Source organism: Mya arenaria, chromosome 16 (genome assembly GCF_026914265.1).
Source record: "Mya arenaria isolate MELC-2E11 chromosome 16, ASM2691426v1".
Taxonomy (NCBI): Eukaryota; Metazoa; Mollusca; class Bivalvia; order Myida; family Myidae; genus Mya; species Mya arenaria.
This window is the reverse complement of record NC_069137.1, coordinates 1,341,213-1,357,979: the sequence shown is the minus strand read 5'-3', so window position 1 is coordinate 1,357,979 and position 16,767 is coordinate 1,341,213. Positions and strand designations below refer to the sequence as shown.

General features: G+C 34.7%; 1 protein-coding gene across 4 annotated transcripts in view; it reads left to right on the top strand.

Annotated features, from left to right (window-relative positions):
• LOC128222238 (fibrinogen C domain-containing protein 1-B-like) overlaps nucleotides 1-16,767 on the top strand; it is a 31,685-nt gene that overhangs the window by 8,326 nt on the left and 6,592 nt on the right. For 3 of the 4 annotated variants that reach the window (XM_052931190.1, XM_052931189.1, XM_052931188.1), the window contains one exon: nucleotides 415-3,623. The exons of the other annotated variant lie outside the window; for it this stretch is intronic. In XM_052931190.1, coding sequence (XP_052787150.1) covers nucleotides 415-686 — 272 coding nt within the window. In that variant the 3' untranslated portion in view covers nucleotides 687-3,623. Of the gene's footprint in view, nucleotides 1-414; nucleotides 3,624-16,767 lie in introns of those variants that run through there. 4 annotated transcript variants of the gene reach the window in all.

Sequence of the window (16,767 nt, the reverse complement as noted above, 5' to 3'; positions counted from 1 at the left end):
GTGCTAGTATAAAACTGTGGCAAAATATCGAAGCCTTATTGTGCCGAAAAGCATTAGTAGCTAGATAATCTAATTGAATATTGGTGAAGACATTTAAGTATTGAATCAATACCAATATTTAAAAAAAAAAAACCGGTTTTAAATTTGCCAAATATTTACGTTGATAAGTCATTCCATTGGTCGCTAGCTTTATATGCAAACAGTGATTTTAATTGACATAGAACTATATTATGTGCTACTACCAAAACAATTTCAACTCAAATTTAAACCAAAAACAACTATGACCGACATAGCATTGCAATACTGATTTAACGTAAACGTCAACAATGCCACCGTCTGGTATAATAATTAACAATTTCAGTACATATACAGACAATTACCAATAATTTATTTAATCCATATATAAATGTTTAGTTGCTGTGTTTCCGAGTTGGTCTCGACAGTTTAACACTTACGCAAACGGTTCTGCCTTTACCACATTTGACCATGACAATGACGATTGGCCCGCAAGGAACTGTGCCGTTGAACACAGGGGAGCATGGTGGTACCAACGCTGCACCTATTTGTCAAACCTGAATGGCCTCTACTACAGACCCGGAACTGTTGATAGCAGCAGATGGGCTATGATATATGATGGCTACGAATCGTTAAAAACTAGCAATATGATGTTTAGACCTTCCGTGTAGCCATAATTTGACCAACATGTGTTTTTCTTATTCAATTTTAGTAAAAGTTAACACTCAATTGAGAAGTGCTGTTCACGTATGGCCAGCATATCTAGGCACATATCGTTTGATTGCTTTTTAAATAAATATTTCTTAATTATATCATATTTATATCGATATTATCGTTATGTTTTTCGAAATAATATTTCAAATATTGTAAAAAAATCGAAATTGACAGATCTATCAGTCAGTTTAGAGAAATATTATTTGACATTAGTGTGCATATCGAATTCATAAAAAGGCACAGATCGTATGATAGCTTTCTTCGGAAATTTTAAATATTGTAAAAATATCAAAATAAACAGATCTCGTATTGGTCAGTTTAGAGAAATATTATTTGACTTTTTTTGTGACACTCGCATAATGTTTGACTGAAAGTCTTGAGATTACCATAGTTTTTACGTTTGTTAATAAATGATTATATTGAAAAGTAAGCAGTGACAGGGTGTGAACAGGAAATAGCACATCGCGTGGTTAATAATGTCTGAAGTCTTGATATTATGATATGTTTTTCGAACGCTTGTTGATAAAATGACAACATAGTCTATATTTAAAGCAAGCATTGACGGTTTGTTAAAATAAAATGGAACACCGTATGGTTAATAATGCAACTTAAATATATTCATCATATTACTGTCCTTATAAAGTTCACTTACCTTTTCCCAAAAAGTGTCATACTCAGCCGGTCCATAGCATTTGTATCGCTATATTAATGAAGAAATGTGTTCTTACCGTTAATCAGCCAGAAAATAATTTATGTAAAAATGTTTTAAAATAATTTTTAAAATAGCTTGTATGTTTCTGCAGTGATAAAAATAACATTAAGATATGCTAAGATTATCACGGTTAAAGATAACATTTATTTTATTTTTACAATTGATATATGCGTAGGTTATTACGGCAACATATGTTTTTTTGGAAGCTATATATGCCATTTAAGTCACGATATTCATTATTATTTTTATTCATACATGTTTCATTATTATATTGATTCATACATGTTTCATTATTATATGTATTTATACATGCTTTAGTACTATATGTATCCATACAGGTTTCATTATTATATGTTTTCAAACATTTTTCTTTATGTATTCATACATATTTCTTTATTATATGTATTCATAGATGATTCATTATTATATGTATTCATACATGTTTCATTATTATATGTATTCATACATGCTTCATCAGTATATGTATTCAAACATGTCTCATTATTATATGTATTCCTACATGTTTCATTATCTTACAGATTTACACATGTTCATATTATATGTACTCATACAAGTTTCATTATTATATGTATTTACACATGCTTCATTATTATATGTATTTACACATGCTTCATTATTATATGTATTTACACATGCTTCATTATCATATGTAATTATACCTGCTTCATGATTATATGTATTCATACATGTTTCATTATATAATGTATTCATTCATGTTTCATTATTATATGAATTCATACATGCTTCATTATTATACGTATTCATACATGCTTCATGATTATATGTATTCATACATGCTTCATTATTATATGAATTTATACATGCTTCATTATTATATGTATTCATACATGCTTCATGATTATACGTATTCATACATGCTTCATTATTATATGAATTCATACATGCTTCATGATTATACGTATTCATACATGCTTCATGATTATATGTATTCATTCATGTTTCATTATTATATGAATTCATACATGCTTCATTATTATACGTATTCATTCATGTTTCATTATTATACGTATTCATACATGCTTCATGATTATTTGTATCCATACATGCTTCTTTATTATATGTATTCATTCATGTTTCATTATTATATGTATTCATACATGCTTCATTATTATACGTATTCATTCATGTTTCATTATTATATGTATTCATACATGCTTCGTTATTATTTGTATTCATACATGCTTTGTTATTATATATATTCATACATGCAACATTATTATATGTATTCATACATTTCATTTTAAAATTAAATGTTTTAATGCGACGCAGTCTTATGGCTTTCTATTTTGTGTTAGTACATATTGAAAACTTTCAACTTTTAGTGGTTATTATTTATTTGTGTGTACGACCTACAAAATGGGCCAGCCACTGTTTCTATCTATCACTTCGCATGATATAAATCAATAACGGCTGATTACTAAGAGAATTGTATTGGAAAACTTACGAAATACTGTTTTCTCATTGGACAAAAGAAAATGTAGACCGCTTAGCCGAGACTAAACGCTTTTTGTATCAATTATTTGGATAGAAGCTTAATTTGGGTATGTGCATTGTATTTTAGTTTTTATGCATTTAAACGTTTTTGATATTGTTAATTTTGTAAATTACGACTACATATTCGATTAGCATACATACATTGTACATTGGGAATTACATAATCTCACCATTTTGATTGACCCAACTTGTGTTGCTGCTGTATGCTTGTAAGACATTTAGTTTTGTATGCTGTTAATTGACTAATTGTCTAATAGAGATTCATTGAATCACTTTAAAACATCATATTGTATATGTATTTGTTCACATGGGCTTTATGTATGCTTTGTAAATAAATCTCGAATCTTGAATCTATAATCAAAACGAATATACGTATTGTCAATATAAGTGTGAATACTTGCACGAACACTGGACGACTGTGCATAAAAAAAGACCGCTGTAAATTGTATTTGTTCACATGTGCTATGGCCTTCTGTATGTTTGTAAGTCTTGAATGTTGAAGCTTAAATGTATAGAAAACAACTTATAAAGGTTATATTTTGTAAATATAAGTGTTCATTCTTGAAAGAACACTAGAAGACCGCTGTAAATAACGTCCTTACTACTAAGGCTGTTATAACCATGAACCATATTTGTTTACAGGGACACAAATCTATCGGAGAACCTTGGCAATGTTCCTCCGAAAACAGCCTCGGATGTATATGGATGGTGTACCCTCGATGTTGTTTTCGCAGAGAAAAGCTGCGGTGCTACAATTGACAATATTGTCGTACAGTTCGATAATTTACACTCGATGCTGTTTTCGCAGGGATATGCACGAGGTGCTACACTTGACAATTGACCATGTGTACGTCAGGGGTCGTTTCAATAAAAGTCGATTTCAGTCGTTAATTGAAATTATCTGAATGTCATAGTTTCGTTAATTTGCTAAATATTTGTGTGATTTTAACGTTAGCCAGCATTGCAAAAAAACACGAGATTAGGGAAATGGAAATATCGATTAATTGCCATTTAAGACGTTTTACAATATTTAAGTTAGTTTGTTTACATGCTAAAATAAACGACGCGTGCCGTTCATATTTTTAATAAGATTGGATGAATACTTAAGACAGTATTGTCCGACAGTTTGAGACTTTAACGGAATAATACGCATACACATTCTGACCAAAATTGGTGATGGATTGACAATACAGAGATTAGTTAATTTCTATAGTTTAAGGGCAAAAACTCTTCAGTGACTAAAGCAATGAAAGATGAAATTTCACTTAAATCTAAAAGATTCGGTATTATAGGATAAGAAATAAGGCAATTTGATTATAATAATTATTATTATTATTATTATTTTAGTAGATATTTTCCCCGCAGAAAAGTGCACGAATACTTGATGGGTGATCTAAAAGGGCAACACATCCAATTCCGCAGAGTTTTAGTTGATCTAGGTGCTGGACTCTTTGATGTGTGATCCAAGCAGGCAATATATCAAATTGTGCAGGGCTTTTGTTGTCTCTTAGTGCACGATTCTTTTAAATGTGGTCCAAACAGGCAAGATATCCAATTCTGCAGAATTTTAGTTGTCTCTAAGTGCACGACCCCTTTAAATGTGGTCCAAACAGGCAACACATCCAATTCCGCAGAGTTTTAGTTGTTATTGGGTGCTAGTCTCCATGATTGGTGTTACAAGCAGGCAATACATCCAATTTTGCAGAGCTTTTGTTGTTTCTTAGTGAACGACCCCTTTATGGGTGGTCCAAACAGGCAATACATCCAACTCCGCATAGTTTTAGCTGTCTCTATGTTCGCGACCCCTTTATGGGTGTTTCAAACAGGCAACACATCCAATTCCGCAGAGTTTTAGTTGTTTTCAAGTGCTTTACTCCTTAATCGGTTATCAAAGCAGGCAATACATCCACGTTTGCAGAGCTTTTGTTGTCTCTTAGTGCTCAACCCCTTTATGGGTGGTCCAAACAGGCAATACATACAATTCCGCATATATTTAGCTGTCTCTGAGTGCACGACCCCTTTATGGGTGGTCCAAACAGGCAATACATACAATTCCGCATATATTTAGCTGTCTCTGAGTGCACGACCCCTTTATGGGTGGTCCAAACAGGCAATACATACAATTCCGCATATATTTAGCTGTCTCTGAGTGCACGACCCCTTTATGGGTGGTCCAAACAGGCAATACATACAATTCCGCATATATTTAGCTGTCTCTGAGTGCACGACCCCTTTATGGGTGGTCCAAACAGGCAATACATACAATTCCGCATATATTTAGCTGTCTCTGAGTGCACGACCCCTTTATGGGTGGTCCAAACAGGCAATACATACAATTCCGCATATATTTAGCTGTCTCTGAGTGCACGACCCCTTTATGGGTGGTCCAAACAGGCAATACATACAATTCCGCATATATTTAGCCGTCTCTGAGTGCACGACCCCTTTATGGGTGGTCCAAACAGGCAATACATACAATTCCGCATATATTTAGCTGTCTCTGAGTGCACGACCCCTTTATGGGTGGTCCAAACAGGCAATACATACAATTCCGCATATATTTAGCTGTCTCTGAGTGCACGACCCCTTTATGGGTGGTCCAAACAGGCAATACATACAATTCCGCATATATTTAGCTGTCTCTGAGTGCACGACCCCTTTATGGGTGGTCCAAACAGGCAATACATACAATTCCGCATATATTTAGCCGTCTCTGAGTGCACGACCCCTTTATGGGTGGTCCAAACAGGCAATACATACAATTCCGCATATATTTAGCTGTCTCTGAGTGCACGACCCCTTTATGGGTGGTCCAAACAGGCAATACATACAATTCCGCATATATTTAGCTGTCTCTGAGTGCACGACCCCTTTATGGGTGGTCCAAACAGTTAATACATACAATTCCGCATATATTTAGCTGTCTCTGAGTGCACGACCCCTTTATGGGTGGTCCAAACAGGCAATACATACAATTCCGCATATATTTAGCTGTCTCTGAGTGCACGACCCCTTTATGGGTGTTCCAAACAGGCAACATAATGTCATCCATTTCCGCAGAGTTTTAGTTGTTTATAGGTGCTGGACTCCTTGATAGGTTATCCAAAAAGGCAATACATCTAATTCGACAGAGTTTTAGTTGTCTCTAAGTGCACGACTCCTGTATGGATGTTCCAAACAGGCAACGCATCCAATTCGACAGAGTTTTAGTTGTTTCTAGGTGCTGGACACCTTGATGGGTGTCCAAACAGTCAATACATCACCTTCTACAGAATTTTAGTCGTCTCGAAGTACACGACCCCTTTATGGATGTTCCAAACAGGCAACATTAAGTTGACTCTATGTGATGGACTCCTTGAAATATGATACAAGCAGGCAAAACATCCAACTACGCAGAGTTTAAGTTATCTGTAAGTGAACGACTTCTTGATTGGTAATCCAAACAAGCAGCACATCTAATTCCGCAGAGTTCAAGTTGTCACTAAGTGCTGCACATTGGTGTAAAGGCCGATCCCTAAATCATTTATTTGCAAAGGCATTTCAATTTAGCCAAAATGATTGAAACATTTGATGTCACTAGCCAAATATTGGAAACATTACAACGGACTTTCTATAGTAGACGACGTTTGTCCCTAGATGACTCGTGTTTAGTTTACTGTTATCACATTCACAACTCTGGCATTAGGGGACAAACGTTGTGAAAACAAGACAAACGACTGTATACGTCCACAAAGTTGTGGGCAAAATCATTATTATTCTATTTATTCAACAACAAAAATCGAACATTCGAATATACCTATTTTGACATTCGAATACCAAACGTTTGATCGAATATTCGCATAGTCCTTTCCATCCCTACTATTTTGTGAAACACAGTAATTAATTAAAGTAGACACATAACAATATGGCTCGAATCATTTAGATTAGCACTGAACAATACATTGAAGACAAATAAACGTTGTACACAAAGACATATATGCGGTACTCAAATAGGCACAATGCAATTGCATGTAGGCAATAATCATACATACTTAAGCACTCTCCGACAAATATAAGAAAGGTCATAAATCAGCACGCATTAACCTGGCGGATAACCACTTCCATACTGAAGGCCTAAGTCGAAAAAAGCACATTAAATCATTCATGACTATCAGCAATTCTAATAGTTATACTTAAATTTCAGTTTAAAGTTCAGGTAGAACATACGACATATATGTCAAAACGAGAAAGAAAATATGTGAAAGGGTATGAATAAAGAGGCATATTTATTCTCTAAATAAAATTAACAAATTTACCTTACCTGCTCGCATGTTTTTTTATTAAATGTATGCAATGATATGTATTCGTGTATCTGTCGAAACTCGTTATCATATTGACCAGATATAGCGTAATTGAGATTAAGTAAATACACTGTTCTCAAACGTGATTATTTTTATCGCGTTCAGTGTCGTTTATAAATGGCACTTGTGAGATGTGAAGTATATTCACGAAAGATAAGAAGAAACATACACGTCGTTTATAAAAAAACAGAGGTAAATTCGTACGAAATGATTGAATTATTTAGATAACAACCAGAACATCAAAGCAATGTTATCTGTAAACTTCTTGGTTTGAATACTTATGTGAAAAAACTACAGAAACAAGCGGTCAGTAGAATGTAAATTTACAGGGTTTACTTGCACAAACGTCACTCTTATCCCAACAATCCTAAATAAAGAAATAAACGTAGAATAATTTTATAAAAGCATGCATTTACTTGAGGAACCTTAGTGATAAAACAAATAAAAATAAACTTATAGGTAAATTCCATTTTCTTCTACGGAACACTCATATTATAAGATTTCAACCTCATACTATGCACTACGTGATTACAGTGTGTAATGAAAACCTACGCTATTTAGTTAGTTAGTCGGAACGTCGATTTAATAATTTCACATACTCGAAATTGATTTTTACTACAGCAACGTGAGATTTGCAGTTAAATATTTTCTATAAAATGTCGCTATATTACGCTTTTCGAAAACAAACCGAAAAGGAGACACCCGATGCTGCCCCAACCGTTGTTTTATGGAAAGGCTTACACATGAAACGATACAAATAAATAAAGATAAGACTATTTCTTGTGTTATAAAAACCTACGCATTTAAGTTAGTCAGTCGAAATCAGTATTTAAGTACTTTCATTCTCGAAATTGACGTGAGATTTGCAATCAAATATTTATCATAGAAGGTAGATATATGCCGTTTTCCCAAGAAATCGGGAAAGGTGACACCCGATACATCCCAAACAGTTCATTTAAAGGAAATACTTACACATGAAACGATAAAATTACATAAAGTTAAGAATATTTATAATACCATTTTCATCGCTTGATAACCTGATAATGTTTAAGCATTAACGGCAAAATTCGATGTTAAGTTGGAACTTTTAGTGTGTTCAACTTTCACGTGTACTTTATATGATGTCTTAAACAAAAAAGAAACACAGAGGAGAAACTCGACATGCTTCTTATCGAATCAAGCATTCATTTTAAAGCTTTATTAGGCAGCACTTTTGCAGAGGTTCTACAGTACTGTAACAATTTTCATCCTCTTGAAGTAGATCGACTATTTGCAAAAAAATCACTTAAACTGACGTCCCAAACATTGCCCGTCATAAAGTCACCCTATTGCGCAATTCAGATTAAAAACAAAATTAAAATTAACATTGAATTATACTACAAATGCATTTTAACAGCTTGTGATTTGACATGACTTTCTAGTAATATTAAGTATTTCAATTTAACATACATCTAAAACGGCTTAAGTTGGCGCGCTCCGTTGGAACTTGATTACTCTTATTTTACTATCTCGATGCATTCACCAAAATATATTATAGATTTGGCCTCATGATCGATATAAAGGTATACTATTAATCACTTTAATCAGAACGATAACGGATAGCCCCAAGGCAAGGCACTTCTGTATTCGCTGATAAAGGAATGAGTTAAATATTTCGCTTGCAAAATCTACTTTATAATGGAAACAGGTAAGGAAAATTTATTTTCTATACGTTTGATTTATGTTTTTACCGATATTTTTGTTTAGAATTTATTTTGACTGATTGTTGAAGTTTTATCTTAACAATAAGTATGTACATGTTCTCACCCCATTATTTGTCTTGTATTTCAAATCTTGACAAACCAAAACAAATACTTCCATAATAGTAAATACATTTCATCGAAATGTACAGCATATATAAATAATTAAGAAATATAACACACCACTGTGGGTCATATGACATCATAAGGACCAGAAAGTCAGCCCCCCAGGGTGTATATGACCCGGGGCGTTAGTGGTGTGTTATATTTCTAATGTTATACCGAACACTTTTTTACCATTTAATAATTTTGAAGCGCATTGATGTGTTTTATAGAACAAATCTAATAATGTTTGCTTTCGAAAATAATGTCGATGTGGAAATTGCAGACAGCACTCACCAGTTTTATGACGTCAGAGGTCCATATTATATAACGTCAGCGGTCCATATTATATGACGTCAGCGGTCCATATTATGTTTTGGCGAGGTCCAGACCGGCCAAAAACATGATATGGACCGCTGACGTCATAAAACTAGGATTTTTATTAAAATACATTGATAAACGGACCGACCAACTTAATATACACACAGAAGGGACACATTAATGTAAGGTATATTATTATAAAAATAATGATATTTGAACGCCATTTTAAGACTGCAATAAAATTAAGGTTTATTCTTACTCAATTTTCACAAGATAAAGTTTCGCTATCGCGTCAAAAATGGGCCAGATTTCGAATTATATGATTTCATGTGGAATGTCAATAAACTACTCGTAACGATGGAATATCGTCAATAGAAGTTTAAGTCAGAGTTATTTGCTGTGTTTGAACATGTAAAAGAAACCTCATAGTTTTTAAAGTATTGTATAATGTTATTAAAATAAGACGTGTTAGGCTTGAATAAGCGTGTTGATGGTAAAAAAAAATGTACATGTTCATTAGGATCAAACACTCCATTCAGAGCCATTAAATAGGTAGAATCGTACCTTAAAATAGGCGTGTTAGTGTTTTTTTTTTTAATATTTAATACGCAGACTCATAAGTGATTTAATAGTTATTTAAACAAATATAATATTTCGGTAAATTAATATTTTGTAAGACAATTCATGCAGCATTCTTTTAATAAATTAAGTCAATGGAAACAAGCAGCGTCCATGTACACCGCTTCAACCCTATTGATGTTGTATCCTTGTTGAAGCCAAATTTATGACAGTTAAATGTGTGAATCAAACTTTCAAGCGCATTTCACGTAAAGTCAAATTTCAAATATCCTGTAACACTTTCTTACCATTCCTAAATACACTTTTTAAATGATCTTGAATTACCTATTTATTACCTTATAATCCTGCAGTTATTTATACAATGCAACTCTCTGTTTACAAAAAAAAACAAACAATTAGCAAGTTTAACACCATGCAATTTAATTCTCGAAATGTTCAGCATCATCGGTGTACAAGTTGCCTTGCAAGACACGGTCACATTTCGCATGTTACATATTGAGATAGTTGAAAAATAAAATACGATTTAGGGCACTTCTAGTTTTGGTTAGATAAGGTGTTTATTCATTTAAATGGTGATTAATATGCCTATATATGTAAGCATTACTAATACAATTTAATTATAGCAACTAGATGATAATTATTTTCAGGTTTTCATGTCATATCCTGATAGTTAACGTAGTAAAGATATTCTAAAAGTATTATTGTGCTATGTTATTCTTCAATAAGTCGTGCCATGTGCGTCAACGTGGTAAAACAAATCCTAAAATTCCCCTTATCATATGAAGTTGATAAAGTGACATTTATACATTCCTTGCGTGTTAGCGTTTTTAAAGCCCAACACTGATAAACAAATATAGCATTTTATTTGAGATCCTTCGTACTTTAGGAATACACCGGGAGAAGCGATAAAGAAAATTAAGCTGTTAATCATGACATGACATCAGGGCTTTATAAACCTAATAACTACCCCGAGTCAGCTAACCATTTTGTTTTGTATCACTGTTGAATTGAAGCGCATTCAATGAAAGCCAAGAACAAAATCGCCAACATAAGCTGCAAAGTAAAACTTAACGGACCTGCATGTATACTTTGACGCAAAAGATTGCGAAAGGTCAAATATTGATTAAAAATCTTTCAGAAGTTTCGTTTTGAATGGCTGATTAAAAAGCGTTCATTTTCAGTATTTGACATTTTTACTAACGTGTTGTTGTTTTTTTTCGGTTAATATAAACGTATTTGAGAACAAAACTAAATATACAACAAAAACATTGTAAGCATCAGTTCCTGAGCTATTATTTGTTTGGCTAAAAAAACAATGTGTTGAATACATATTATATTCTACCTTGTATTTGAAATGGTAAGAAACGATTGTTGATTCTGAAATATATCAGATATTATATAAGTTTGTGAGGTCCGAACAATTGTTAAAGGACACCATGTATATTGTTCGTTTAATGTTTTAGTTTGCAAAGACTGTAGCATGGGTTTCAAATCCATTCGTTTTAGAAGTTGTATTTCTGGCTGAAAAAATCATACTGAACAAATTGTTTTGGCCATTTTTAAATAAGATATCCAATACTGGCGATACAAATGAGTGACGCTTTCCAAATGTCTCACCTTGTCAGCTTTATGAGGCATAACATGCAGAGAAAACATCACAATGCCCGGATTTGTTGTTTTTAGTGATGTTCACATTGATCTGGTTTTTAGACTAAATTTGGCATACATTTAAGAAAACATTACTTTCCTTTCTAAATGTGATTTAATAATATCTCGTTAAGGTGTAAGTGTCGATCAAACGAACAAGTCTGAATGGTGTGACTAGCACCTTTATCCTCATGAAATATCGGAACCTGAGCTGCATTTCCAAAATTCGAAAAATATCTTAAACTAATATAAATGATAAATATAAAGTTGCATTTTCCGAACGACTACTATTGTGTTCACACTTTTTAAAAATCTGACTACGACTTTTTACTATGCGGTCCTGATTAATTTGACATTCACAAAGTAAACATTATATTGTTTGAATAATGGAATTTAACTGTGCCTTTATGATTTGCATGCTTTATGAGTCATCAAATTGTTCAGATTTTCGCACACTTTTATAATCAATGTATTTATAAAAGGTATTGCGAAATTATGTGATAAATTGATGATTTCCTTGTGTAAATAAATGATTGAATCATAAGAAACATGATAATTAATTCGTGTTCTCTTTCGAATTGCACATAGAAATGATCATGTGTTATATCTTGTTTTATTTTTTTTAACAAAAGCTGCGTAAACATTTAATATTCGGCGATGCATGAATCATCAACATATCGTTGAAAAGCCATTGAAAATCAATTATCATGGTGAAACATGGAATTAAATACAGTGGAAGACAAAATATTCATGATTATTTTGTTTTGAATGTGATTAATATTTTAGAAGTACTGGGGTAATAACTTTTGCAAAGAGGGTATGTATCAGCATTTGTCATAATTGGGAATTGGATATAAATAGATAGATAAACTGCTTAAAAAAAGAAAAATACGTTCAATTTGTTTTTCTATTTAAATATTCCATTTCCTTGCTTTTCAATACCATACAATACTCAGGTAATTTAATAATGACAATTTGTATAAGTATATAAAGCTTGGTGTAAGTTACACATTACAAATGGAATAATTTACATATAGGGTGATGCTAACTGTATGTTATTGACAGAGGAGGGTGGCTGTATGTTACGTGCTGGTGATGTTCTTAGTATGTTACACATAGGGTATTGTTAGCTATATGTTATTGACAGGGGAGGGTGGCTGTATGTAACTTACTGGTAATGTTCTTGGTATGTTACAAATAGGATAATGTTAGCTGTATGTTATTGACAGGGGAGTGTGGCTGTATGTTACGTACCGGTGACGTTCTTGGTAGTTTACATAAAGGGAGATGCTAGCTGTATGTTATTGACAGGGGAGGATGGCTGTATATTACGTGCCGGTAATGTTCTTGTTATATTACATATAGGGTGATGCTAGCTGTGTGTTATTGACAGGGGATGGTGGCTGTATGTAACGTACCGGTGATGTTCTGGGTATGTTACATATAGGGTGATGTTAGCTGTATGTTATTGACATGGGATGATGGCTGTATGTTACGTACCGGTAATATTCTGGGTATGTTTCATATAGGGTGATGCTAGCTGTATGTTATTGACAGGGGAGGGTGGCTATATGTTACGTACAAGTGATGTTCTTGGTATGTTACATAGAGGGTAATGTTAGCTGTATGTTATTGACGGGGGAGGGAGGCTGTAGAAAAAGTACTGATGATGTTCTTGGTATGTTACATATAGGATAATGTTAGCTGTATGTTATTGACATGGGAGGATGGCTGTATGTTACGTACATGTGATGATCTTGGTATGTTACATATAGGGTAATGTCAGCTGTATGTTATTGACAGGGGATGGTAGCTGTATGTTACGTACCGGTGATGTTCTGGGTAAGTTACATATAGTGTGATGCTAACTGTATGAAATTGACAGGGGAGGGTCGCTGTATATTACGTACCGGTGATGTTCTTGGTATGTTACATATAGGGTGATGCTAGCCGTATGTTTTAAACAGGGGATGATGGCTGTATGTAACGTACCGGTGATGTTCTGGGTATGTTACATATAGGGTGATGTTAGCTGTATGTTATTGACATGGGATAATGGCTGTTTGTTACGTACTGGTGATATTCTGGGTATGTTATATATAGGGTGATGCTAGCTGTATGTTATTAGCAGGGGATGACAGCTGTATGTTCATAGTGGTGATGTTCTTGGTATGTTACATAAAGGGTGATGCTAGGTATGTGTTATTGATAGGAGATAATGGCTCTATGTTACGTACCGGTGATGTTCTTAGTATGTTACACATAGGGTGATGTTAGCTGGATGTGATTGACAGGGGAGGTCGGCTGTATATTACGTACCGGTGATTTTCTTGATAAGTTATATATAGGGTGATGCTAGCTGTATGCTATTGACAGGGGATGGTGGCTGTATGTTACGTACCGGTGATGTTCTCGGTTTGTTACATAATGGGTAATGCTAGCTGTATGTTATTGACAGGGGAAGGTGGCTGTATGTCACGTACTGGTGATGTTCTTGCTATGTTACATATAGGGTGATGCTAGTTTTATGTTCTTGACAGGGGATAATGGCTGTATGTTACGTACCGGTGATGTTCTTTTTAGTTTACATAAAGGGTGATGCTAGCTGTATGTTATTGACAGGGGAGGATGGCTGTATATTACATGCCGGTGATGTTCTTGTTATATTACATATAGGGTGATGCTAGCTGTGTGTTATTGACAGGGGATGGTGGCTGTATGTAACGTACCGGTGATGTTCTGGGTATGTTACATATAGGGTGATGTTAGCTGTATGTTATTGACATGGGATGATGGCTGTATGCTACGTACTGGTAATATTCTGTGTATGTTTCATATAGGGTGATGCTAGCTGTATGTTATTGACAGGGGAGGGTGGCTATATGTTACGTACAAGTGATGTTCTTGGTATGTTACATATAGGGTAATGTTAGCTGTATGTTATTGACGGGTGAGGGAGGCTGTAGGTAAAGTACTGATGATGTTCTTGGTATGTTACATATAGGATAATTATAGCTGTATGTTATTGACGTGGGAGGGTGGCTGTATGTTACGTACATGTGATGATCTTGGTATGTTACATATAGGGTAATGTCAGCTGTATGTTATTGACAGGGGATGATAGCTGTATGTTACGTACCGGTGATGTTCTGGGTAAGTTACATATAGTGTGATGCTAACTGTATGAAATTGACAGGGGAGGGTCGCTGTATATTACGTACCGGTGATGTTCTTGGTATGTTACATATAGGGTGATGCTAGCCGTATGTTTTAAACAGGAGATGATGGCTGTATGTAACGTACCGGTGATGTTCTGGGTATGTTACATATAGGGTGATGTTAGCTGTATGTTATTGACATGGGATAATGGCTGTTTGTTACGTACTGGTGATATTCTGGGTATGTTAGATATAGGGTGATGCTAGCTGTATGTTATTAACAGGGGATGATAGCTGTATGTTCATAGTGGTGATGTTCTTGGTATGTTACATAAAGGGTGATGCTATGTATATGTTATTGATAGGAGATAATGGCTGTATGTTACGTACCGGTGATGTTCTTAGTATGTTACACATAGGGTGATGTTAGCTGGATGTTATTGACAGGGGAGGTTGGCTGTATATAACGTACCGGTGATTTTCTTGATAAGTAATATATAGGGTGATGCTAGCTGTATGCTTTTGACAGGGGATGGTGTTTGTATGTTACGTACCGGTGATGTTCTCGGTTTGTTACATATAGGGTAATGCTAGCTGTATGTTATTGACAGGGGAAGGTGGCTGTATGTTACATACTGGTGATGTTCTTGCTATGTTACATATAGGGTGATGCTAGCTTTATGTTATTGACAGGGGATAATGGCTGTATGTTACGTACTGGTGATGTTCCTGCTATGCTACATATAGGGTGATGCTAGCTTTATGTTATTGACAGGGGATAATGGCTGTATGTAACGTACAGGTGATGTTCTGGGTAAGTTACATATAGTGTGATGCTAACTGTATGTAATTGACAGGGGAGGGTGGCTGTATGTTACGTACCGGTGATATTCTTGGTATGTTCTTGGTATGTTATATATAGGTTAATGTCAGCTGTACGTGATTGACAGGGGATGGTGGCTGTATGTTACGTGCTGGTAATGTTCTTGGTATGTTACATATAGGGTGATGCTAGCGGTATGTTATTGACAGGGGATGGTGGCTGTATGGTACGTACCGGTGATGTTCTTGGAATGTTACATATAGGGTGATGCTAGCTGTATGTTATTTGCAGGGGATAATGGCTGTATGTTACGTACTGGTGATGTTTTTGGTATATTACATATAGGGTGATGCTAGCTGTATGTCATTGAAAAAGGATGATGGTTATATGTTACGTACAAGTGATGTTCTTGGTATGTTACATACAGGGTAATGTTAGGTGTATGTTATTGACAGGGAAGGGTGGCTGTATGTTACGTACTGGTGATGTTCTTGGTATGTTACATAGAAGGTGATGCTTGCTGTGTGTTATAAACCGGGGATGATGGCTGTATGTTACGTACCGGTGATGTTCTTGGTATGTTTCATATAGTGTGATGCTAGCTGTATGTAATTGGCAGTGGAGGGTGGCTGTATGTTACGTACCGGTGATATTCTTGGTAAGTTAAATATAGGTTAATATCAGCTGTACGTGATTGACAGGGGATGGTGGCTGTATGTTACGTACTGGTGATGTTCTTGGTATGTTACATATAGGGTGATGCTAGCTGTATGTTATTGACAGGGGATGATGGCTTTAAGTTAGGTACAGGTGATATTCTGGGTATGCTACATAGGGGGTGATGCTAGCTGTATGTTATTGACAGGGGATGATGGCTGTATGTAACCTACCGATGATGTTCTGGGTATTTTACATATAGGGTGATGTTTGCTGTATGTTATTGACATGGGATGATTTCTGTATGTTACGTACTGGTGATATTCTGCGTATGTTACATATAGGGTGATGCTTGCTATATTTTATTGACAGGGGGTGATGGCTGTATGTTACGTACTGGTGATGTTCTTGGTATGTTACATAT